This window comes from Magnolia sinica, chromosome 13, assembly GCF_029962835.1.
Source record: "Magnolia sinica isolate HGM2019 chromosome 13, MsV1, whole genome shotgun sequence".
Classification (NCBI taxonomy): Eukaryota; Viridiplantae; Streptophyta; class Magnoliopsida; order Magnoliales; family Magnoliaceae; genus Magnolia; species Magnolia sinica.
Genome location: NC_080585.1, coordinates 26,571,566 through 26,598,486, shown reverse-complemented (window position 1 = coordinate 26,598,486; position 26,921 = coordinate 26,571,566). Strand labels below are relative to the sequence as shown.

Genomic DNA, 26,921 nt, shown 5'->3' with positions numbered 1-26,921 from the left:
TATAAGATGAGAGCAGGTACAGTTGAGCGAAGATGCTACTTACGTACTGCGACCAATGCGGATTGTAGATAGAAAAGAGCAGGTACTACGCAGTAAAGTTATCCTATTGGTGAAGGTACTACGGACACATCATACTGAGGAAGAGGCTACTTAGGAAACAGAAGCCGAGGTCCACAAGAACTACTCTCAAATTCTTGAGGAATACGAAAATGTACTAATTTCGATGACAAAATTTTTCTTTAAGGGGAGTAGATTGTAACGTCTCGAAAAAATTCGTACAAAGACCCGAGTACCACCTCAGGCAGAAATCACTAAGGACCAAATCCTTTATAAATTAGACGAGAATTAACTAAGTGTTAAACTAGATTATTTATGAAATTAGCTCTAACCACTTTAAATACGAACCGCAGACCTAAAACTAGCAGAATCGCTAACGCTACATTACCTCGAAACCTAGGACCGATCTCTAAACCCAGTTGCTTTCGGGAGCATCTTGAAACTTCGTATCGGACCTGGACCGCGCGTCGAAAGTTCGATAACCGTGAAACTATACGGTTATGACCACCTTACTGGACTTGACAACCATCTCGGAAATCAAGTCCTAATAGCATCCAGAAACGCACAACTTGAGCCCGGAGCGAAGTATGTGAGAAACGTGAATATCTTTAAGGAATGAACTGAAACTTAAGTGAATTGAGTCGTTCGCTTGTAGTCCAAATCTAATGATTCAGACCGTCGGGTTCTGACCCAATTACACCCTCAAATTAGAAAAAAATTTCAACACATGTCAGTGTACTTGTGGCCTTGATCGAGTACCGGTGACCGTTGAACTGAAACAGGTCCTCTGCGATTGATCCACAAATCCGATCGGACCGAAAACTTAACCTAACCTAGATCCAATGTCAGGAAACTTTTCCTAGACCATATGTAGAAAATGGGCCTCTAGATGAGCTCCGCTGGATCGAAACAGCCACTCTCTGGCTATAACCTGAGTATATCATGGCCCTGGGGCCATTGGGATCAGTTCTGGGCCTATATAAGGACCTTTAACCCTCTCTCCCTTACCATACGAGTTTTCTAAACCCTAGAAGAGAGAAGAGAGAAAAGAGAAGGAAAGAAAGAGAAAGTGAGAGATCGTTATTGGCCTTTGATCCCACTGCTCCATGTGTCAAATCATCCTTCCCGTATCGCTATTCCGATGATTTTGATTTCGTGGTTGGGTAAGGAATCCTAACCTTAATCTGTTTTAGGTATCCAAGTTAATGAATCAGCGAAATAGCTAACCTATTTCGTGATTCAGGTAGCCGTTGTGCCGTAGACGAAGGCAAAACGTTCGAATTGAGTTCGACACGAGTTTATCGGCGAAAGGTGTGGACTATAAACGTTTAGGTTATGGTTTTCAAGGCTTTCAATATCAATTAATGATTTATGACTGACTTGATTGCTATCACATATGCTTAGATACGATGTTTCCCGTATATTACACATATATGTAAACTATGTTGATTTTAATGCATTCCAAGTGTTTGTTGAAATGTTTGAATGAATATGGAATTATGATTTGTGCTTGCCATGATTCTTGAATGCAAATACATGATTGTTGTATGTATGGTAACTCCTATGTGGAAGGATTTGCTATAATATGCGTTTTAATTAATTTATTACGTGTATGTGATATGTGTAGTCTAAATGTTTGATAAAATGCCTGAATGAGAAAATGCTTGTTTAAATGTATGTAATGAGGGTGTTGAGATAAGATTCTCAATTCTCTTATCTATGATTACAGTTTCCTCTATGTAACCTATCTTACTACTATGTGATTTATGGATGAAATGCCTAAGTGGGTAACATGTGTAGTGTATGTTTTGTTGAAATGCTTAAATAAGATTTATATTTAGATTTAGTTGTCACATGCTGTTTTTGGATATTACATGTGAATGCTATTGTTTGGAGTGTGCTTGGAGCTACGAGGTAGTCCAAGCAATCGGTAATGGTTTACAATTGGTGGCCAAACCGTTCAGCCACGACGGATATGCCTGATGAATCTGAGTCATACGGTGATTATCGATAGTGGTTAGGCCATGAAGAGTGCGTACGCGCTCCATGTCGACTAATTCAACGTGCGCTCATATCAGTCGAGCTTGTCAAGTAACCCGATTGACCCAATGTATGTTCACCATGTATGAACGCTATTGCCTGAATCTAAGGTACCAAACTTATCAGTGAAACGCCCGTTTAACCTTGGTACCTCGATTCGCTAAGACTCATGAGCCGGGCATGGTGGTATGGGACACCGTGGTCGAGCTGTTAGCCTACGCTAGGGCGATGAGCCTCCCCGTAGTGACCAGTGAGCAACCCAAATTCGTGAGCCGAATACGGTGGTATGAGACACTATATTCGAGCTGTCAGCCTATGTTAAGGTGATGAGTCTTTCCCTTAGTGACCTCGAGTATAAACTAAGGCCTACGTTGAGGCGACGAGCCTCCTCATAGTGACCTGAACTTGCCCATCCACTATTTTTAAATCAGGGGTGACGTTGCCCTATAACTTGCCTATTCTATGTGATTAACCAGGATTGACGACCTTGGATGGATCATTGTTAGGGTCAATGATATAAAGAGAGGTACCTTAGCCTTCCGAATCTGTTGTATGAATAAACTTAATTAAGTATTGGCTAACACGATCATGCACCGCATTGCATGTGCTTTAGCAAGGAAGTGTACGTGTCCGGAGTGGTGCATGCTGCGATCGTGAGATGATATCATTGAGGGAGTGCAGGCGAGGGCATGTATCATTGCAATATATCATCCCTGCATTAATAAGAGTACTTAGGATATGAGTGTTGTACTGCTTTATCATTACTGCTTGATTGAATTGATAACATATTAACCTTTGCCTTATAGTACCACTGAGTTGATCACTCACTCCCACTCTGGGACGGTGTTTTAAAACACCAACCAGACTCTGGTTTAGTTGCAGATGATGGCTATGCTTGCGAGGCGGAGCCTGATTTTTATGATGACGAGGAGGAGTTCTCCTACATGTAGTTATCAGACAGGTCTATGTAGGTCATGTTCTGATCGACGGGGATTACTGGGATGCTGACTAGATGACATTACACATTTTGTATATTTTAAAATTTTACATGTAATTAATTGACCTGGTAACCTGATCATACTCAGGAGACTTACAATCACTTATGTGCTTTATATACCTATCACAGTCTTCCACTTGCGTAATTCAATTGTCTATGGAGTATGATATGCTGTTTTGGTATAATCTCATTCATGTTGAATGCACTAATACGGACAACATTTAATCATCACTATTTATGTTGCATAAGTGATGCGTCGGAACTCGGGAGTTGGGCATCTACACGACTCACCATTTTTAGGGTGTTACAATTTTGGGATATGACCACCGTACGCCCTAGCGACATCAGGGCCGTAGCCTTTACAGGCATATTGTGGATGGCCAAATGGGACACTGAAAATCTATTCTACATGGGGTGTTATAGATATCCCTAGGTGAAATTTTCTAAACCCTCTTAGTTCTAGAGGTTGCTCCAACGCTTAAACCGAGTGGATGCATGAGCGTATGAGGGCAGTATACCGTTAGGCCGCATCTCCTACCGTATCGTGGTCGGTTGGAAGAGGGTGGGACCTTACCTGCCCAAGAGCAGGGGGCAAAACTAGGCTGAGTTTGACCAGCTCGAGGAATGGGTCTGTTATCGATGATCCAGGCCCGATATTAGCAGGCGGATAGTGAGATCTTTTCCACTCACCTTGTTGCGCGCGATGGGGTAACAATCTGGTTCAGAGTGTACTAGACCCCGGTGATTTTCCAGAGAGAAAACGTACTGATATGTGGACTTGTTGAGTAGGAGTTGCATACTCATTCATTTATTTCATTTACTATTCACTCAGGCTGGTGGTGCGCAACTAATTGTTGTGTACCTTCGCATAACTAGAATTTTGGTTGGGCGTACGACTAACCTGAGATCAGGAGTCTACCACATTGAGTCTGACTATCCAAATTTAGGTATGAGACTGGTTTGGATAAAAGTCGTTTGTGATAGACCCCGCAGCTTGCGATACTACGTACTATCATCCCGACTTCACACTCCAGCTTGGTCATTCCATTCGCATTGCATAGTGCATTGCATCCTCAGCATCTGATATTGACTTATTATGTTTTTGCATCGCACAACCTTGATATGGCTATTAACATTCATGCCTTGCATCACATAACCTTGGTACGACTGATGGCACTCATGGACTTACCAGTATATTTCTGTTTACTCTGATATCGTATGATTCATGATCCCGTCAGTATTTTCGCTTACTTTGATATCGTATGATTCATGATCTTATCGGTATTTTCGCTTATTTCTGACATTATATGATTATGACATTGTATTGAATATTTGACACTTATCTTGTGCACACACCTACACCACCTTGTAAGCTTTCTATAAGCTTATGTATGATAGATGCGTGCAGGTGGCGTTAGGTTGCAGCAGAGTTGAGCATGAAGCGTGCAGCGGTCTTCTGGAGCTTTGATTTTGACATATGTATTTTATTTTTAACACTGTACTTATAAGTTTTTGATCATAGTGAAAATGTGATGAAGTTTTTGGTTGTTGCTCTGTGAGTTATTCCTTTGGTTATGCTCATTACAAATCAGACTGATGTTGAAAATCCTCATTGTAGGATCTCAAGATCGAAAATTTGGCGTATGGACACTGGGAGTCGAGAATGGTGTACTACGGAGGCCGTCGGCACTGAATTCGGCGATCGAAAATTTTGTGAGTCTGGTTTCCGAGTTTGGAGCGTGACACCCATGATTATACTCACACACGAAATCTAAACATAAGCCCTTAATCATGTGAGTGGCCTTCTGTTTGATTGGATTACACAAACATGAACAACCCAAAAATGGTTTTATAGAGCAACAAGAGATACTTTGAATCACCTTTCATGAAAAAGACATATACATTCACGATGTTTGTTTTCGTATTTATTTAAAGAAAACCCAAAAAAAATATACTCATTCATGTAAGTTTTTTAAGGATTTAAAAACCCCTTGGGACTTTGGAATAGTTACATTATATATTATTATACCTAACAAAGTATCGCATGTGCAATGCACATGGATATAGACGGAGAGATAGGGAGAAATGAGAGAGCAAGATGAGAAGGGTACGAGCTACATGTAAAGATTAAAAAAAAATGGTATAAGATACATAGAGAGAAAGAGAGAGATGAGAGTAGGTATGACCTACATGTAAAGGGGGAGGAGGGACCCAGATCCATAGCTCAACTGCAAACTGAGTGGAGATACCTCGTTTCAACACTTGAGGTCTTGGTATCGATCCTAGCGGGGGTGGCTAACATGGAGTGTGTGTACTGACATCGGTATGTACTAACAAGCTAACTAAAAAAAAAAAAGTGGGAGGAGGGAAAGGGTGTGTGCTACAATAAATAAATGAAGAAATAAATAAATGAGAGAGAGGTGCAAGTTATATAATGAGGAAAATAAAAACCGCAAGGTACTCGTGTAAACAAAAACCCCTAGAATACCAGAGAGAGAGAGAGAGAGAGAGAGAGAGAGAGAGAGAGAGAGAGAGAGAGAGAGAGAGAGAGAGAGAGAGAGTTTTCAGGGTTGCTAACCTGCCACCCACCCTTGAATTACATGAATACCATAACCAAGGTTTTAAATCTTGCATGTGTCCTCTTAAAACCTAAAGTTCAGGCCTTTAAGAAGACTTAATTGCCTGGGTAAAAATTATACATGGTTAAATGAAATTGTAAGATTAACTTGACTACAGGTCAGGCAAAGCTTCAATGACTTTGAGCTCAATCCCAGCTCTACCCAAAAATTACTTAGGCCTTTTATGCTAGGACCTGTCCAACTCACAGGCTCATTTAACGTTGGCCCATCACTGCCTTATCCATAGATACGGACGATCCAACTCCATTCATGAGGTGGGATCCCTTATGGACCTTCAATCGAAAATGCTAAGGCCGTTCTGTTCTTCAGGTGGCTTAGTAGGCCACTTTGATTTTCAGGCCATGGACGCATACAAGCAGTGAAAGCCCACTTCATGAACGAAATATGCCATTCATGATTTTTTTTTTCTTATTATTCGATTTCCTGAAATATGCCATCCTGCTCCTTGGTTAGATAACCATGCATCTTGAACGTAGATCATTAATTTTGTTTATTTCTCTTTGCAGGAGTGGCCCATTTGATTAATGGATAGATTATCAATAGGGATTTTATCAATCAGGCTGGTTATGGGCCCAAGCCTAACTGGGGCCTTAGATCTTAAGTGCATGGCCCGGTCCATTGCCACCCCTTGACTTTCTCTCATTCCCTGTTGGTCCTGATGAATGGCCGAGATCCCCCAAAACTAGGCCACCTTTCTAAAATCCTTTTTAAAGCTGATTGCTTTCAAAGAAACCCATGGGATTCTGGCCATTCGGCTAATGGATGGTCCACAGCAGCCCATTCGAGCTGCTTCCCAGCAAATCGATGGTTCAAATTGACGATAAAGCTTTTTTCTTCTTAAAATGATCTTGACCATCCATTATGTAAGCCCATTCATCAGATGGGGCTCTAGGCGAAAACGTTCCGCTCCAAAAGCCAGGTTGGTCCACTCATCAGGTGGGCCAAAGTCGCACGTTTTATACCTGCACATGACAATTCTATTTTCAGCCGTCCATTTTCCTCATATAAGTGCTTTGCACTTGAAAAATATATTAGACTAATTAACGTTTCAATACATGATAGAGACTGGATCCACGGAATGAACGGTCCAGATCTCGTACACGTTTTCACACTAATGCTTATCCCGCGGTTCTGCTCTTGAATTTCTTCATTCGCGAGTCGCCATGACTTTTCTCAGCGTATTCCTCCGCGGGTCTGCTACTCGAACTGGAATCCTCTACAATGTTTTTCGAGCCCATAATGTTTTATGCGTAAAATCCACTCCGTCTATCAGGTTCTATACACTAATTCAGATTCTAAGATGAAAAATAAGCTAGATCAGATTCTAGGGTGGGCCATATCACATGGAACAATGGGTATGGGCTGCCAACAATATTATTGTTTCTATGGGTAATATGGTGTTTATAATTAATCATACCCGTTAATCAGGTTTATCTCACCAGAATGAAGATAAATTACAGAAATCAGACTGACATGATACTCAGGCGAGCCACAATGTATGAAATTAGTACTTTTGGTAGTAAATTTATATTTTCCCATTGATTTGGTCCACATAAGATTTTATTCAGGATTTTATTATACACGTATAGTAAAAATAATGATTTTCACATGATGGACGGATTAGATTTTACATATTGTATATGGTGGGCCACCACGGGTCGTGCGTGTCGTACACGCTGCACAAAACACCTGCTGTTGGAGACGATTCCGTTCGCTTCTACTTGTGCACTTGGGGTAGGGTTGCAAACTTGCAGTAGATAAACTCCCACCCTCCTCCCCCTCCTCCTCCTATACCTGCGCACCCAGACCTTAACCTGCGCACCCCCTTCTCTCTCTCTCTCTGCGAAAAGATTCAAACGAACGAACGAAAATGGGGGCATCTCTCCCTCCCAAAGAGGCTAACCTCTTCAAACTCATCGTCGTAAGCTTCCAATCCAAAACCTCACTTCCTATCACTGATCATCTGCATCTCATCTGAACCGTCCGATTGATACGTGATTTCAACCGATTTGCCTGTATCATGCCCATGCCCATTCATGGTTTTTTCTTATTATTCGATTTCAACGGATTTTTTTTTTTCCGATTTATGTTATAACTGTTTGTCAGAAATCCGATCAATTGCATATTTAGCTGAATTCAATACGTCGGAGCGTATTTTTAGTGAAAGGATTGTGCGCGCGTGGCGTGCGCCGAGAGTCGGTGTGCATTACCGACTCTCGGCGCAATTATCTGAATGAGCATTTGAGGATTTGGGGTTTGAAATGCTTGCTGGTTTGCTGGTCACGGCCTTTTAGTGGTGGGGGGTGATGTGCGCACCAGCTATTGGTGCTCACTGTGCATATTGAGGTTGTGCTCTAGATTTTAATAATTGTTTTGGAATTTGGCAGCAGTTTGACTTCTCAGTTGATGAATTTCTTATAATTCCTATCGTAGTGTGATAATTTCATGTGGACGTGTCGGAACATGTGGTGCATGATTAACTTGAGTGGGCCTTTATTATATACTTCATAATATTGAGCTGGGAAATATTTGTGTGTTACTTTTTCGTTCTTTTTTCCTTTTATTTAGTCATTTTGTTAGTGTAATTAAAGTACATTTCATTTTGTTTTTTATTGATGGCTAACATCAAAATCTATCAAAAGAGAAGGGGCCACTGCTCACTGCTCGGTAAAGCTTTAGACAGAAGATAAACCTCAACACCCACCTCTTTGGCTCCTACCATAAGTAAAGATAACCCCTTCAATACATTTAGTTATTCTAGAGAAATTACTTGATACTTTGGGACTGCATTCCATGTATTGATGGTATTGGTTGATAACGATGAAAGGTTAGTTGTGCGAACCTTTTGATTAGGTGGCATCCCACTTCAAATGGTGTTTGGGTTTCACACTCCTGCTTACTGTTTACACTTGCTAACATTTTGAAAAGTGTAATCAAAGACGTTCTGGGCACACTCATAGGCATTTTGGGCCACTTGTTGTGCTTTACCTATACTCCAGGTAAGGCGCTATCCCCCAGTGCGCATGCCTAGCACCTGATGCTTAGGTGTGCCTGGGTGCCAGTGCATAATGTTGTGATATATCCTTTTGGGCACATCAAAGAATGGTATTTTTGGTATGCTGATGCCCATTAAGGGTGGAAAGATGTCTTATAAACGCCCTTTGAGCACATTTTCTCTATTTCTTTTTATATTTTTTAAACGGCCCCATTTCTTTTAGATCAAAGCTTTGATTTATGAAAAATACCTCCCCAAATTTCTTAAATTTTTATTAAATCATGGTGTTGTATTGATTCCTTTCTTCAATTGGTGCCTAGGCAGTACATTGGACTTTTTTAAAAGCCATTTGAGTTACCATTTGTGCCATGTAAGAGATAGAAGATGAAATGGGGATTTTTTGGGAAAGGGAATATTTAGGTTACATGTTTTGATGATATTGAAAATTTGGATTTTTAGGGCTTGAACATTTACGTATTTTAGCAAAATTATGATTTTGGGTTGGGGAATTAGGGGGAGTTGGGGAAATTGGAACATTATAGTTTAGAGTTGGGGGAAGGGATACAAGGTTTTGAGCTAAAGAGCAATTAGGGATTTCATTAAATTAGGGTTTCTAGGTTTGGAAAATTAGGGAAATTTGAAATTCTAGGGTTATGTGGATTCATTGGGATCTTCGAGTAGATGTAAGTGTTTGGATGTGGTGTCTAACTATTACTTTATTTAAACTACGTAATTGAATTTTACAATTAGTTTTATTTAATTATGTTAAAATTAGTTTCAGAGCTAAAGCTTCAAAAAAAAAGTATAGCTCAAGTGGTAGACTGAGCTAAAGATACCTCGTTTCAACACTGAGGTCTTGGTATCGATCCCTAGTGGGGGTGGCTAACAGTGAAGTGTCAACTGACAGTGGGGTGTACTAACAAGCTAACTGAAAATAAAATAAAATTAAAATATCAAAAAAATTGCTCTTGGAAGCTCCAGGCGTGTGCCAATGTGTTTCGGGCATTCTAGGGGCAGTCGTATAGTGCCTTTAACCATAGTGATTTTGAAAGACACAATTCCTCTGTCACACACCTGAATTTGCTGTTGCTTCCCTTCATGCTTCACGCAACTATGTTTAAAAGCATTTTGATCATAGTAGATTGATTGGTTGAAGGGGTCCGTACCTCCTGCTCATGATCAGTTGCTCTCTTGGATCCGATTACGATGGAAATGGAACTAGATCAAGATTATCACATCGCTTGGGGGTAATCTCAACCTTGTTACATTACAAACCATCATGTGCCGCCCTTCTCTTGACCAAGGAACATTAGAGTTCAGACTTGTTTGAGGCTAAATGGTTTTTCTACAACAAGGGACTTCCTAGTTCCCGTACACACATCTCTTCTCTGCAAACATTAAAAATACAATTTATGCCACATATGTTTCATACATCAAGTCTGGGAACCAGGCTTTTGGCATTTGACTTTGAAGTCATTATCTTCATGTACCTTTTATTTTAAGGCATGCCATTCCAAATATGGTGACCGAAATGCATGGACATTAGATGATAAAATTCTTTGCCTTTTCTTTTTTTGAGTTTTAAACTAAGAAGGTGCATTATGATTTATGATGCCTCTTTGGGATTCTGCCAATTACCATTTGTTATTTATTAATTTTTCTGCTCTTCCAAGTCTTGAGTAGTACAAAATTTGAAGCATTTTTTCAATGAAAAATATATATTATTTTTCCTCTGAAGTACTAATTTGAGTAACACAGTTCTTTATGTTGAGCATCGCCCATGACAACTTTTTGGTAGAATTACCATTGACTTTGGGTGTTAAGAAATTTCCGTATTATTAGTATCTTTGAGTAAATCAAAGCTTCTGTTGTAATGGCATACTTACATGCTCTTCTTGGTGCAGAAATCATACGAAACTAAACAATACAAGAAGGGGTTAAAGGCTGCAGATGCTATATTAAAGAAGTTTCCAGATCATGGAGGTATGTGCTGCTTGAGCAAGGGTTTGAAACTTTGAATTTAAATGACACCCTTAACCAAAAGTACCTGTGAGATCGTTTGATTGTTTCTAAAGATATACATTTAGTTTATATTTCAGTTATCTTTAGTTACATTTTTAGACTATTGCATATTTTCTCCAATGCTTTTCGATGCCACTGAGTTATTCTTGTCATATTTCCTAGTAATTTATACCTTACAGCATTGAGATTTTATTTGTTGCACTATTTTAGTTTTTATGGTTGTGGTGAGAACTTGAGTTTTTTTGGACACTTGGAAATTCTTCCATGATGTAAAGCTCTTTTCAGTTTCACTTTTTTTTTTTTTTTTTTTTTTTTTTTTTTTATAAAAAAAAATATTTGAAATGCAACATGATTTTCTAATGCTGGTAGTATGCCTGTGAAATAGGTTGCATGGATGCAATGAAAGGGTTGGTATTTTTTTTTTTTAAGGATAACAAATATTTTTTATTGAAAAGCCGCCATAGAAAGTGTAAAAGAAGGCCCAAAATGAAATATTACAATCCAAGCAAGGACTCCACTACTTACAACATTTACCTTTTTAACCCCAGAAACACAATAATACGTCTCTTTCGGATTTCCACGCTACCTCCTCCCAAGATCCTTGCTTGCTCAGGAAGCAAAGCCTATTCCGATCACACCATATGTTCCATTAGACTGCCATTATGACCAAGTGCCAATCTGCTGACTCCTCCTTTGAGAGATTCATACCATGCCAAGCCCTTAATAGCTCTTCAATTGTTTGCGGCATTACCCATTCCACAACAAAACGTGCTAAAAAGGTGGACCATACTTGCCCGCTGAAGAAACAATGTTTTCTTATTAGATTATTTGAAAAACAGATCTGTATTCATAAACAAGAATCACACTCAAGATTATACCCTAAAGTAGGGTGTGGGTATTTTTTGCTAACAGCAAGGTAGTCCAAAATGGTTATGTAACAGCCGTAGTGGAAAAATTGACCTGTAACTGCTCCATAGTGGCCGTAATGGCCCTGTAACAGTCCGTTATGGGGCCGAAATAGTTTTTTTCCGTCTGTGGTGAATGGAGAATGTTCATGAAATTTTCTGGCAGCAGCATTTCTCATTAAGTGAATTCAAACACATCAATCTTGAAGTCTGTGGGTGGTGATGTTTTTCATTGTAATTACAGATTGAGTCCAATCTTGAAGGAGATCTTCAATCATCATCATTCTTCTTGAGGCATTTATTGACATTTGTTAAATTGTTCTTTCTATGAGATCCTTGATCTAAGGATGTTCTGCAGAATCAGTGGTTTTTAAGAGGTCATTCAGCAAGATAGATATAAACAATTCAGTAATTTTGTATTTGCGTAGTTGATAATAATTGGTCCTAGAGTTCTCTCCCAGCAATATATCCATCTCTGCCTTTGTGTAAATTAATGTTTGATGTGTTATATATTACCCATTCCATATCAACATAATCCTTTTTACATATGCTTCAGTGATTTGACTAAACCAGTCACAGTTTTCATGGAAGCTGAGAATGCATAGTAAATATCTGAGATGAATTGACATATATTGGTTTTGGAGATAATGGTTATGTGCTGTGATAATGACATTTGAGGTCCTGTTCTGTGTCCTCTCATGTCAATTCCCAAGCCTTTTATTTCCCTGGTATGGTTTTGGTCTAAGAAACTGAAGTGGTCAAATTTTCAGATGGTCTGCATAGATTTTAGACATCCACTTCCATCATTTAATAGGGTGGCTAGCATTTGGGTCCTAGAGGATGCAGGTGATGTGCTCTGTGATTTCCTCTGATTGATGGGTATCAGTAGCATGAACCCAGTTCCGATGGTGGTGGTCTAGAGTCAATAGAAAGTAGGGGAAAGATGACTTCCATGAGGAATTCTAACTTGTCAGTGACCAGGTGAGGGGTGGGAGAGATTGGTGTGGGGCCTCTAAAGCATTCATTACAGAAATGGAAAATTCTTGTCCGAGATGATTGTGTTTGCCATGGTTCAGACGTGAATGAAGAGTGCTGATCTGATAATGATGTGTTTTCCATTGTTCGGGCACTGATTAATGCATACCTTCTTTAAATGACTTCTCTTACCAAGTAAAATGCTTATGGATGGATGCAACTGTAAGCTAGAGGTTCTGTTAATATTTTTATCACTTTGATATATCTTGCGCTTATTTGTGCTGCATTTCAGTATGAAGTAAACCGTGCTTGAAATTATGGCTCGTGAACCATTGATAAAAGAAGATACTATGGTGGCACACACAGTCACTCCCTGACACACTAAGAAAAATTGGTAGTAACTTTAGAGGTTACGGAGTTGATTATATCCCCATGATTACTATATATCAATATTCATATTTCAGCAAGCTCCATTCTTTTGAACTCACATGTAACATGAACTCACATGTAAAAGAACTCCATTATTTTAAATTCACATGTAATAAGAAGTTATAAGCTATCAAACATGAGGCTTTTATTCTCTTAACCTCAGATTGGGATGTGGATAATCAACTACGACAAAAGCCCTGTGCACGGTAGATCTTTGTTCAGTGCAATAATAATGATATGCATATTTTGATGCATTTTCTTACATTTGATCAGTTGCTTGTAGTATTCAGAGTGGTGGTATCATTACATGTATCAATGACTAGGGATATGGAAACATATATCGACATTGCTGATATTATCGCTGGCACTTGGAAAAATATCGCTGTCCAAGGGAAACATTGGGAAGGTGGAATTTTTCAGTGAAATGTTAAGAAATGTTAAAAGACACATGTTTACTCACCAGAATCAAAATATTGTCAAAAAAAAAACCCACATGTAATAAGTTTTCATTTTATAGGGGCCTAACCATTTGTTGTCGAAAAAATTAGTATAAAATAAATATATAAAAATTGTAGCCAATCAATAGATCGGCCAACACTCATTCATCTATAAAATTTCCACATTAATTAATATTGAAAAACACATTTTTCAATATATAAATGGAAAATTGGGATTTCACCAATCTCCCATTTTTCACTTAAATGTTTTTTTTTTTTTTTTTTCTTCTGCCACAAATCCATGTTAATGCTTGAGAATCATACATAGAAATGGATTTCCATGACAATCCATGCTAACACTAGAAATTTTTTATGGATTTGTCGTCACCTGTGAGTTCAGTCAACATTTCTCCCCAAATCCAAACTTTGATTCAATAAAAACCAAGAGATTGAAATCACCTGAGGAACAAAATTCACCCCTCCCCCCCCCACCAAAAAAAAAAAAAAAAAACCCAAAAAATGGATATTTTTGAGTTTTTGGAAATTTTCCAATTTTCGCCTATTTACAGATGTTTCCGTGGGTATCGGCAATATTGTTGCTAGTATCGGTGGATCTATTGATGGTTGCTGATACCAGGGAACTTTCGTAAGGGATTGTTCTCAAAATATTATTAATATTGCCAAATAATGCCAATGTTCTTGAAAATATCTGCGATACTTGGGAACTTTTAAACTTCTTGTAGTTTCGGTATCGTTGACCTGGCGATACGAATAATTTCGACGACATTATCGAACACCAGTTGCTTATATCTTTTGTTGTTTTTCATGATTTACTTCTCTAGCTTTGCTAACGTCTTTTTCCCCACTTTTGTTTCTAGAAACTTTGTCAATGAAGGGATTAACATTAAATTGCATGGACCGCAAAGCGGAAGCATATGAGCTTGTCCGGCGTGGACTAAAGGTTCGGATGCTCATTTTTCATGGCTTGGAATGAAAACTTGCTGCTTTCTGGTGACATTGGCAGTTTAACTTCCTTGTGCATAGTTTGACATTGCATTTCATCTAACGTTTTGCAGAATGACCTTAAAAGCCATGTTTGCTGGCATGTTTATGGTCTTCTATATCGATCAGACAGGGAATACAGGGAGGCTATCAAATGCTACCGAAATGCTTTGAAGATTGACCCAGACAATATTGAAATTCTGCGGGACCTTTCTCTCTTACAGGTGGATATACATTGTGTCAGTGTATTCAGATGTCTTTAAAAAAGAAAAAAAAACTGCTCTGTTCTAATTTGTCTACAATGCACTTAATAGTTTAGAAACTGGAACTGACTATTAGTCTATCACTGCATTAACCTGTTTTCTTTATGTGCATTCTGAATTTTTTGAAGCTTTGTTTTGATAGGTATTTTTTTTTTCCAAAGCCTTTTGTGTTGCTATGTTCAATATATGATGGCAAGAAAGGCTCTGCTGTCACTATTCACTCTTTGGCTTGTGAATTGTGACTCGCTTTGTAGGTGTCAGGGCTTTGACACTTCATTTTTGCTTGTCTGTGGCTTACTTTGTGGCAGTTAGTTATGATAGCATCTTTTATGGTCTGTTTGCATGGAAGGTATACAAACATATTTGGATTTATTTGTTAACTGACGTTTCCTGGCAGTGTGCTGCCTGGAGTTCACTCCCTTTGTGTTTTTCCTGGTGTCGTATTGTGTAAAGAAGTCCATCAACTCCCTTTCCTTTGGGTTCCAACTCGAAACGAAATACACTGGAATAAGTTGCTTTATTCCACAAAATGTCAAGGGACTGATGTGGACTCTTGGGCAGTAAACTGTCAATGTTGGCACCCAAATGGATGCAACTCTGTTTGGATACTTGCAAGCAGGCCTTTAACAATGAAGTCTGAGGAAAACCTACTTTGGAAGTTTCTTAAATGGTTCCAGTTGCAATTTTGATTTCTTATTTTTTTTTTTGTTAAAAGTTTTTGCTATAAGCTGGATGGCAATATTTCATGCTTTTGGATTAGTTGGCATGTTGGTTTCTTGGAGAATTTGGATGTTGGGAAGAACACATGGTCTTCCTGAAGAGAATTCTCATGCAGTGTTTGCATGGAGTAATTCGCAGCACTTCATCTGCAGTTGGAAGGTTCGTCTACGATATTTCTTGTTGGCAGCGTTATTCATTTTAACTATAGTTTACTCAAACAAATATATGCCTTGAAGTTACATAACTAAAGTTTCTGTACCTTTCGCATAGAGTTTTGAGTTGGATTTGTCTGTCTTCAGACCATTACATTTTCGAATGTCAAGATTAATTTCTCTTATATTATGATGCTTAAGCTCTGCATTTTTGCATTTGCTTCAGTACCATGCATCAAATTTTAATATCTTTTAATGACATATTACATATTTGATACAAATTTAATCATACCTATTTAGTATAGATTATGTTTGCTTTTGTTCCATTACAAATATCTTTGAATTCCATATGACAGGCACAAATGCGGGACTTGGCAGGATTCGTTGAAACGAGGCAACAACTTCTGACTCTGAAACCAAATCATCGAATGAATTGGATTGGGTTTGCTGTTGCTCATCATTTGAACTCCAGGTATGTTTTACTTTATTTGCTGAACAAGGTTTTACTTCTTAATGTTGAGAAAACATGATCATAGATTGTTCACTAAATTATGAATATGGTTAGATCAATTATAGTGAGAGAGAAGAATTCATAAAAAGGTAAGAGAAGACCAAGGAAGTCAATAATGGGAACAGTGGCTGTAACGGCCACCGCAATTACCATTATGATACGAGCTGTAACGGTCGTTACATCCATTTTTTGAACTGTATCAGCCCCGTAACGGCTATTTCAGGCCATTTTTTCTGTAACGGCCGTTACAGCTCCATAACGTTCCCACCATTACTGTTATTATGCAACTGTTTTTGATATCCTTGGAGAGGACACTAAAATAAATAGATAGAATCTTTTCTTCACTGTATTTCCATGATCCGGACACTTGCTTTTTACTGAAGAAAAAGATGTAAATCTGTGATGGACTTCTTCCATAACTGTTATCGCCTATTTACTCTTTCAAAAAATTGTGCATCTTGGCAGTAAGGATGGTTCCTCTTTCTATGCTGCATAATTATTTAGCTTGTATATTAGTGATTTGATTGGAATTACTTTTATGATTGATAATAACAAGACCTGTCATTGAAAACTGAGAGAAAATATAATGTGATACAAAAATTCAACAAAGGGAACTGGTGCCCAAATGCTGCCATCTTTAGACAACTATTCTTTGCAAGAGGATCCACCTCTGTTCACTTCCTGAGAATTATCACTGAACAACGTCTCTAAATTTGCACATCTTCTATGTCATTTGCATCCTCCATGATAGCAGTTACCTTTACACACCCATCTAACAACATTTATGAATCTCCGTCTGCTTCTCTAAAGAGATCTTTATTCCTGTTACATAGAATCTCTTGCGTCCATAAAAAAACGCATACAATCTTTGCTTCATTTGGATTATTTGTATGTTGTTATACCAAGTATGCTAGACATGTCCACTTCCACAATCTTCAAGGATACCCCCTGCCACGCCTAGTTTAGGATTTTACCCAAAGATCCTAAAACTAAGTTTAAGCAAGTTCTGCCAAGTGCCAAGGAGTAAAAAATTGTTTTTTTTTTCCCCCTCTATAAACTTGACCACACCTCACTGTTTGTCTCATATCGGCTGCTTTAACCTTCCTAAACTCCTGGAGTTCACACAGCAACAAATAACGAAATACTTATAATTTACTTATGCCCCCAATGCATCATCTCCTTTGCGCCTAAAAGATCATGTTATTGTGTTCTTTACAAATTCATGACAACACTGCAGGCATGGTACTAATGGACGTTCACCCTATTATCTGGGAACTCTAGTTTTGACATTCCGGATTGTGAACAACCTGCGATCTGGATCTTTTGTATCATAACCCTGGGTATTATATAGGGCATCTTTGATTAGCGTAATCCAATCCGGCCACCCAAAAAAGAGATACTTTCTTTTCCTAGCCGATAACTTCTTTTTATTCCTTTCAATCACCTTATCCTAAAGGCTCTACACTGGTTTTCCAATACACAATGGTAAACAGAGATACGAAGAGGGAAGTCCTGGGCTTGCAACTGAAAAGAGAAGCCATCTCCTGCTCCCGTTTCTCCCTTGTCCAAATCTGATGCAGGGACATGTGATGACTTAATCTTAGATGCATGTATAATCAAGTTAAAGAATGTTCAAATAAATACATAGATCAACTAGCTGTTTCTAATTAAAGGATTAGGTAAATTTCAACACAAAGATGAGGTCATTCCGTCAGGATCATGCCCTATAGCATAAAATCGCGTAAACAGTAAAAAGGGAGGACCTAGGGATATGAGAATATTCCAGATCTAGCATAAATCATCCCATGGTCAAGTTTGGATCTGATTTTACTGACTAACCATCCCTCTTTTCTATTCAAACTAGAAAGGGGATATCCAGAGAGGAACGAAAGGGGTGAAGAATGAAGGGTTCGAGATGAAGAAAGTACATGTCCTTTTGTTGTCAAAAGAAAAGGAGGATGGTTCTTACCTTTTCCCGCACCTCGGAGATCTAGAAAGAAGGAAACCTGAAATCGAGGTGGAATCCTCAACACCCAAGGGCCAATCTTGAAACCCTAATCTCTTGAATAATGAGGAAGAAAAGATACGAATTCCTATTTATTCAAAATAATGAAAAATAGGGTTTCTCATGACGTATATATAAGCTATGGAAAAAGTAAAAGTGCACTAAAGGCCCTAAAAACAAAAAAAATAACAAAAAGATAAAAAAATAAAGAAAGTGCAATAAAGCTCCTGAAAAAAGAATAAAAACGCCTAAAACTAAAACACCCGTGTGGTAGAGTGTGAAATCCAACTCATGAATCTATGGTCAGGGTGCAGTCATGCCGCTCCTGCACTCGTAGCGTGTCAGAAAATGGGTTTGATGGACCCAACATCCATCTACATCAACTCCTCCGCTTCGGTACTCTGTAGGCGATGCCTCCTCCTCTGGTATACTCTAAAGGGTGCACCACTGATGTGCACATCAAAATCCTCAATAATTCTTTTTTTTTTTTTTGCATATTGCACTTTTGATTGACACGGCCTCAAAACATTCCAAGGCTCTCTTCAAGTTAGAAACCTTCTCACCGCTCCTGTTATAGAACAAAGGAGTGTCATCCGAAATTGGATCATAGATGTTTGTTGTGGAAAATTTTGGTTTACATCATAAATTTTTAGGTCCCTAATAGCAGGATTCTTCTACCAAGGCAAATGCAGGATTCCCTTATTTTAGGTCGACTTCATGCTTTGTACAACTAATGTTATGCCTATCCAAGAATGTTTATGTTTCCGTCTTACAAGTTTCAAATTTCACATTTTTCTTAATTTGAATGAGTGTCACAGAACAAAGGAGTGTCATTCAAAATTGGATCATAGATGTTTGTTGTGTAAAATTTTGGTTTACAGCATAAATTTTTAGGTCCCTAATAGCAGGATTCCTCTACCAAGGTAATTTGAGGATTCCCTTATTTTTGGTCGACTTCATGCTTTGTACAACTAATATTATGCCCATCCAAGAATGTTTGTGTTTCCGTTTTACAAGCTTCAAATTTCACATTTTTCTTAATTTGAATGAATTATTGGATGCGCTAGCATTTTCCTTTAATCCGTTCTTACTGTGGAAGTTTCTTTTTTCCTTGAACTAGTTCGGTATTCCTTTGCCCAAAATTCTGAACTACTTTGGTCCCTCTATTTTTCCTGATGTTTTAACTCTCCTGTCAATATGAAGGTTCTAGCATGCAGTGATGTTTGCTATGGTATTGATTGTGATCATGTGATGTACAGATCTCCTTATTTCTTCCTATAGAAATGCTGAATAAAACATTCCATCCACTGTTGCACTCATTTAGACATACGGATAATTCACTTTATTATTATTATTTTATGTACTGTTGCATTGTATAAATTTACAATTGTATTGTTTGTTAGTGGCTCAAAGGCAATTGAAATTCTGGAAGCGTATGAAGGGACACTGGAAGATGATTATCCTCCGGACAATGAACGCTGTGAGCATGGAGAAATGCTCTTATACAAGGTATAAATTATTTGTGGAATTTTGGTCCTTTTTCTGTGTTAGGATATTTAGGGCTTTTTTAGTTGTGGCCTTCATCTATTTGGCTGATAGTTCCACTTTCTTCCATGTATACACTGTTTTGATTGAATCTTTTGACTCTAGGGTTGCATTTTGGTTGATTTTCTCATGTTTCTAGCCAGATGTAGTAAGACATGATGTGGTTTCCCTTCTGTTATGGTGACTATTTGCTACTTGACATTGACATGTACAGGCATTGATTTCATTTGAAAAATAGCCCATAAGCAGAATTGACGCTAGGGACAGCGAGCCTATTTACAGTTCACTGAAATTGTAAACCAATATAATATCAACTCGTTGTCAGTTCTTTCTTTTAGCTCAAGCTACCTTTGGAATCAAGATCGATCATTAAAGTTTGTGGAAACAATCTTGGGGCTAGGATTGCCAACAGTTGCATGAGATGGAACTTCCAGAGTAACTGATTGACAATTCTACGATAGAGAATTAATCATATCCACTGGGTGAAATTGGAGAATCAAACCGTATGAGATGATATTGGTGAAATTCATTAAAAAAAGTATAATTAGGGTGCCAGTAAATATGAAAGTATTTTCACATAGTTCTGTTTTTATATGTTGTCAAACAACCAATTTCTCTAAAAGCTCAAGCTGTTAGAGGATGGTCTATCAATGTATATCAAGGGACTTTAACACTCCCTTGCACGTGCGGGGTGGAACTCCGCATGGGAACATACTAGGCAAGGGTGGAGGGACAGTCACAACTCACATCATAAAAGGGCCCCTGTGGAAGAATATATAAGGGAGGCATATTTTGCTGCTCCCAGGATTCGAACACAAGACCTTCCGCATTGATACCATGTCAAACAATCAATTTCTCTAAAAGCTCGAACCGTTAGAGGATGGTGTATCAATGTATATTAAGGGGCTTTAACATATGTAAAGAAACAAATTGCTTTTGATGGCTTATGGACCCTATAGTCCAATCGATTAACTCTATTAACCATCCGATTGTACTAGCAGGCCACAATCCAATCGGATGATGAGTCTTTCCCCCCTCTTATTATCATCTTTCATCGGCCATCAGTGGGTCCACTTTCGACCTTGACAGATGATCCAACGGTCCTTCATCAACCCCTCTTCTAAGCCATGAGGTCCTAAAATTTTAAGTTGATTGTGGAAATAGAAACCCTGTTCAAAGCGATGAGGTTGCGGAAGAGAGCCCATTCATTTTGGTTATAGAAGTACATAATAAGTAATAAACCACCCTTCATAAAAGAAAGAAGAAGAAATCAACCAATCTTGTCAAGGGCTTCTGTGTGGCGGATGATGTAACCACGCTTACTCATTTGCAGTACGTTGATGATACATTGATTTTTTGTGATGCGGTGACTCTTGTCGACAACGTTCTAAAAGTCATAATTTGCTATGAAGCGGTGTCTGGTTTAAAAGTTAGTGTCGACAAAACGGAGATTCTTGGGATTCATGTTACACAGGACGAGCTTTCTATCTTGGTTACAGTTTTCTGTTGCAAGACGAGATTGTTTCCTTCCACTTATTTAGGCCTTCCTTTTTGTATTGGAAAGCCGCCGATTCATCATTGGGATAAAGTTATAGAGAGCATCGAGAGAAAGCTCTCCACATGGTAGCTCAAATATATCTCTTACGGGGGAAGATTAACTCTTATTAATGCTGCCTTCTCGAACATGTCGACATACTTCATGTTGCTTTTCAAATGCCCGACTAGGGTGCTTGAAAGACTTGATAAGCTGAGACTAGTGTTCAAAATATCGATACTATCGGTCGATATTATCGGTATCGTAGTCCAGTGATACGAAACCCTCAGAAAGAAACGAAAAAATTGAAAAAATTTACAGAATATTTTGTATCGATCGATATATTGATAAATATAGCATAATATCACCAAATATCGTTCGATAGCATGCGATATCAACAATACTACAACTCGGGGACGTTGGGACAACATCATTATCCCAAAAAAAAAAATGAAGAAAAGAAAAAGAAAAACTTTCAACAGGTAGATTTTGGTACCTGTAGAGGAGATTGCTTTGATCGGAAGCTGTATTTGAAGGGCCATTTGAATCGAAGCAACAAAATCTCCGATTTGGGCGAAATCCGTCGAAATTTAGAGAAATTGCGAAATCCGGAGAAATCCTTGGCGAAATCTGAAGAAATCCTCGGCGAAATCTGAAGAAATCCTCGGCCAAATGATAGATTTGAGAGAGATTTTAGGGTTCCGGAATGTCGGAACCCTCTCTCCTTCGAAAAAAAGGGCCCCGAGCCCTTATTACGGGAAGCGGATGGGCTGGTGTACCACACACCACTGACCTGGATGGTGTGTTGACGTCACCAAGTTCTGTGGGTCCCATCATGAGGTACATGTTATATCCAGATCGTTCGTCCATTTGGCGAGCTCGTCGTATAGCTTGAGCCAAAACATAAGACAGATCCAAAGATCTAGTGGACCGCATTGAAATAGGCAGTGGGAGATTGAACGTCTACCATTGAAACCCTTTTGAGGGTCATAGAAGTTTTGGAACAATACGGTATTTGTTTTTCCTCTTCATCCAGGTCTGTGTGACCTCATGAACAGATTGGATGGAAAATAAACATTATGATGGACCCTACGAATGGTTTTATAGTGAGAATCATTATCCCACTTCTATTTATGGTGTGGTCCACTTGAGCTTGGATATGACTCGTTTTTGGGCTCATGATCTAAAATGATCTCTCCAAATGGATGAACGGTGTGGATATAATAAATACATTATTTTGGAGCCTATGTAACTTTGATATCTTTTGAACTGTTTGTACAACTTGAGCTCAACCAGCGTCAGCGCTCATCTTCGCACGACATGTACCCACACCAGCCAAGTTACTGGTGTGTGGTACACCAGCCAATCCATACTGTCCATTCATTTTCATGGGTAATTTCGGGGCATGAGCCCAAAAAAGGAGACATGTAAGGCTCAAGTGTACCACACCACAGAAACCGTGGTGGCAATGATGTCCATCATTAAAGCTTTTTAGGCCCACCGTGATGTTTATTTGCCATCCAATCCATTCATAAGGTTTGACAAACCTGGATGGGAAAACAATATTAGCTTGATCCAAAAAAAATTATAGCTCCCAAAAAATTTAATGGTGGTCATTCAATGACCACTATTTTGTGTGGTGTGGTCCACCTCAGATTTGGATCTGTCTTATTTTTTGGCCCATGCCCTAACATGATATGTTAAAATGAATTGACGGTGTTGATACATCATCTTATGTCGAGGTAGCCCCATGGTCACAGTCCCATACAAGTTGTTGGTTGCTTGGATTTGAGTAAACAAATTGCATATGTGAGCAAACTTTTAGGGCCCACCTCGACGTATGTATTGCATGTCAACGTCGTCCATCTGTTTGGACTGCTTATTTTATGGCATGGTCCCAAAAATGAAACAGATACAAGTTTCAAGTGAATCATACCATAAGAAACAGTGGCCATTGATCCCCCCACCATTGAAAACTTTCTAAGGTCCACTGTTACCATCCAACCTGTTAATAAGTTCACATCGGATTGTAGCATTAATTGATTAGTGCCTTTTGCAGCTCCAAGAAGTTTTCGACGGTAGCATCAATTCCAACTATTTTCACTTACGTAGTCCACATAAGTTTGAATGAAGGGAAAAAACAATTATCAGCTTGATCCAAAACTTTTGTGGCCCACTAATGGTTGATCACCATTGTTTCTTATGGTATGGTCCCCTTGATTATTGGATCTGCTTCATTTTTTGTATAATGTCCTAAAATGATATGGAAAAATGGATGGACGGAGTAGATATTGAATATACACATCATTGATAGGTATGTTTTCTAATTTCTACTATATCTTTTGCTTTTGAATGCATTGATTATATTTTCATACATATCTTTATACATTTATAAATGTTATGCATCATATTTGAATATAGTTACCTTAGTTCAATCAGATAACGCATAACTTAGAACCCTATACAAAAGAAATTTATTATGTGCACTTCTTTTTTGGGATTTTTTGATTTAAAAGTGTGTATTAAGGTCTTTTTAAATAATCTCTGAAGTTTCATAAAAATTTTCAACCATTTTGCTGTTGTTTCCCCATGTTTCCCAAAAAGCGTGATAAATTACGTGATACAAATGATATATCCCATGTGATAACCGATACATATCGGTATCCCAAGGTTGCGATATATTGCGCGATACCGATATTTCAAACACTGGCTGAGACGGGATTTTTTTTTGGAAAGGGTATAATGGGGTAACAACTTCCATCTTCTCAAATGGGGAAAGGTTTGCAAACCTGCAAAGGAGGGAGGTGCGACGATTAAAAGATTGAGCGATATGAATCTCTCTCTTAGCTAAATGGCATTGGAGACTCGGCACGGAGATGGGAAGGTTGTGGAGCGAGGTCGTGGATGGCAAATACGGAGCGGTTGACGGCGGTCGGTTCGTCAAGCGATCCTCCTTGTATCGAGCTTTGAGCATTTGGAAAGGGATTGCGACAACGAAACATCTGGTTCGAAGTATAGTAGCTTTTGTTCTTGGGAACGGTTCTCGTTTCGGATTCTAGATGGATATTTGGTGTGGATGGGAGGCTCTTCAGGAAGTCTTTCCTAGGTTGGCTCTTCTCGCCTCGGACCGACATATTTTAGTTGACAGGTGTTTCTCCGTCATGGGGGATGCGGTTGTCTGGAGTCCCCCCTGCCCTAGGAATGGACGAGGTGGGGATTTTGGATTTTGCAGCCTTGCTGGATCGTTTGAAGTTGCTGGTGGTGGTCCCTTCATCGGAGAATGATCATCTCTTTTGGAGGCCTCACCCTTTTGGGATTTTCTCAGTCCGCTTGATGTTCGATGCGGTCCACTTCGCTTACCCCACATTAGGCCTGAATCATCCTTTCCACCAATGGTTTTACGGCTCCCCTCCCCCCAGAGGGCTGTTTTTGTGTGGTTAGTTGGGATAAAAAGGGTCTTGACGATTGATAATTTGCAGTGTCGATCCCTGATTTTGCCCAATGTCTCCTTGATGTGCATGAAGGATGCGGAGTCAATTGATCACTTGTTCATTCACTCTCTCGTCGCTCAGTCAGTTTGGGACATCTGTTTCTCAGCCATGCAAGTGGTGCGGGTGATGCCGAAGTCGGTGGGTGCTACTTTGGACATAACAAGGCGCCGGAGGGTCGAAAGTGGGGAAGAAAGCTTAGCGGATGCTCATTATGGCAGTCTTTTGGACACTTTGGAAGGAGTGGAATGAGCGTTGCTTTCTGGATAAACACTCCTCCGTAGAAGAGCTGACTTAGAAGATTATCTATTATTTGTTGGGTTGGGTTCCTTATGTGTAGGCAACTTTTGCTGCTCTTTTCTCTCTTCTTGTTTGGGCATTGTATTCTTTTTTTCTTTTGCGGTTGCTTTGAATAAAATTATTCTCTCTTCTCAAGGAAAAAAATCCATTTCGAAGCCATGATGTTATGGAAGAGAGAGAGAGAACCTTACTCCAATTTTGAGTTTGAGGTTTTTCAGAGGGAGGGTATACAAATTGTAATTACGACGCATTTTCATGGGAGGGAGAGGTGTTTTTTCATGGGAGGGAGGGAAATTGTAATCGAGGGGTGATGTCATGGTGACATCCAGCTGATATTGGAGGGAGGGTAACTTGAATGGGAACTGAGGGGTGGTTTCATTGTGAAATCATTGGGAAACCTTTATGGAGAGATGGTAATTGGTATGGTGACTCCTTTTTGAATCATAGGGGAAAACCTCCTTGGTAGAATATCCTATGTCACCTTTCTCAAGATATGACCAAATAATCGAGGTTTTCATTCCCTTCCATAGAAATTTGGACCAAAGTCATGATTTTGTGTTCATTTGAATTCGGCCCAGAAAGCCCTATTGGTTGTCGATGGAATGTATTCTGGAGGTTGAGTTGTTCACATTTGTGAAGCGATCGAGGAGTTTGAAAGAAAGCAGTGCCTTTCTTGGTCCATTACCTAGAGATGGGTATAGTCGAGTGCCAAGTGAGCAAAAGTTGTGTATGTTAAAGGAATGAAGCCATGAAGGGGGCTGAAGGTATATAAGAAGATGGGTTTGTTACAATTTATGATGTGATTGTTATCCATCAAAGTTGAGAGTCGCAGAACAACTTGCGGAGCTATGCATGCCTGAAACATCCATTGGAAAGATTAGGCAAAAGATCTGCTGTTGTTCATATCCATCGAGATTCATCATAGTAGTTAGCAGGATCTCTTTTTCTTTTTGTGATCCTTTATCTCCAATGAAGATGCAAAAGTGTTCTTAAAAAATTCAACGTTTGGAAGCTGTTCTCTTTAATTGAGTTGCACTTGTGCTCCCCTTAAACTCTGGTGATGAATGGGGGGACATGGATATGCGTCTTTGGTATCCCAAGTCACACTTGGACATATTCAATGCTTATGGAAGTAGGTTTTAGATTTGGTCAAGTATTGAAACTGGATGAATATACTTTGGCGAACAACAGAAGGGGATTCTCCTTCCTCTTCTTCTTCTTCTTCTTCTTCTTCTTCTTCTCTCTCTCTGTACACTTAGAAGAAAAAGTCAAATTTCATTTCAAATTCTTAGAAAAAAGCTTCTTAGCATTATCTAAAATAGAGTATTTATAGAACAATCTTAACTAACCTCTAACTAATCTTGGTGATTAGAGTGCTAATCACAACTATCAACTAATCAAAACTTACTCTAAAAACCTTTGTAACTCTCTCATCATCTAAGCCTTATACCAACTAATTGGGGTCGGCTACATGAATCCTGTTCTCATTCCACTCTAAAGGGCCATAACTTCATTATAGGTTATCAAGCCTTTTCTTACTATATACACCCACGTCCTTTTGGGCCTTTGCTTTGTCCGTTTAGAGCCTTCAACTTGTACCAACTCCTAACCGGTGTTAGTAACACCCTATCAACTAATATCCAATAGAAAAATGATCAAAACAGCCTTACAAAACAGGAGTTTACAGAAATCTCAAAATCTCGTGAAAACAAGGGACGATTGTGTGTGTAGCATGGAGTCTCCTGCAGGCTGCACCAGACATTCATTTGCCTATTGGAGTTTTCTGCAGTATATTCTGGCAAGAGTGGATTCTGGTAGCCAGTGCAGAAAGTGGATCGAAGCCCCCTTGGAGACAATGTGGTTCTGTTTTCACCAATGACACCTTAAATGGCCATTTTCATAATG

General features: G+C 39.0%; 1 protein-coding gene across 3 annotated transcripts in view; it reads left to right on the top strand.

Annotated features, from left to right (window-relative positions):
- Nucleotides 1-7,493: 7,493 nt before the first annotated feature.
- LOC131223336 (N-terminal acetyltransferase A complex auxiliary subunit NAA15) overlaps nucleotides 7,494-26,921 on the top strand; it is a 64,687-nt gene continuing 45,259 nt past the window's right edge. Inside the window, exons 1-6 of one of the 3 annotated variants that reach the window (XM_058218711.1) lie at nucleotides 7,494-7,654; nucleotides 10,633-10,711; nucleotides 14,375-14,457; nucleotides 14,573-14,722; nucleotides 15,990-16,105; nucleotides 19,553-19,658. In XM_058218711.1, coding sequence (XP_058074694.1) covers nucleotides 7,604-7,654; nucleotides 10,633-10,711; nucleotides 14,375-14,457; nucleotides 14,573-14,722; nucleotides 15,990-16,105; nucleotides 19,553-19,658 — 585 coding nt within the window. In that variant the 5' untranslated portion in view covers nucleotides 7,494-7,603. Of the gene's footprint in view, nucleotides 7,655-10,632; nucleotides 10,712-13,222; nucleotides 13,266-14,374; nucleotides 14,458-14,572; nucleotides 14,723-15,989; nucleotides 16,106-19,552; nucleotides 19,659-26,921 lie in introns of those variants that run through there. The other 2 variants (XM_058218710.1, XM_058218712.1) reach the window with 2 other exon arrangements.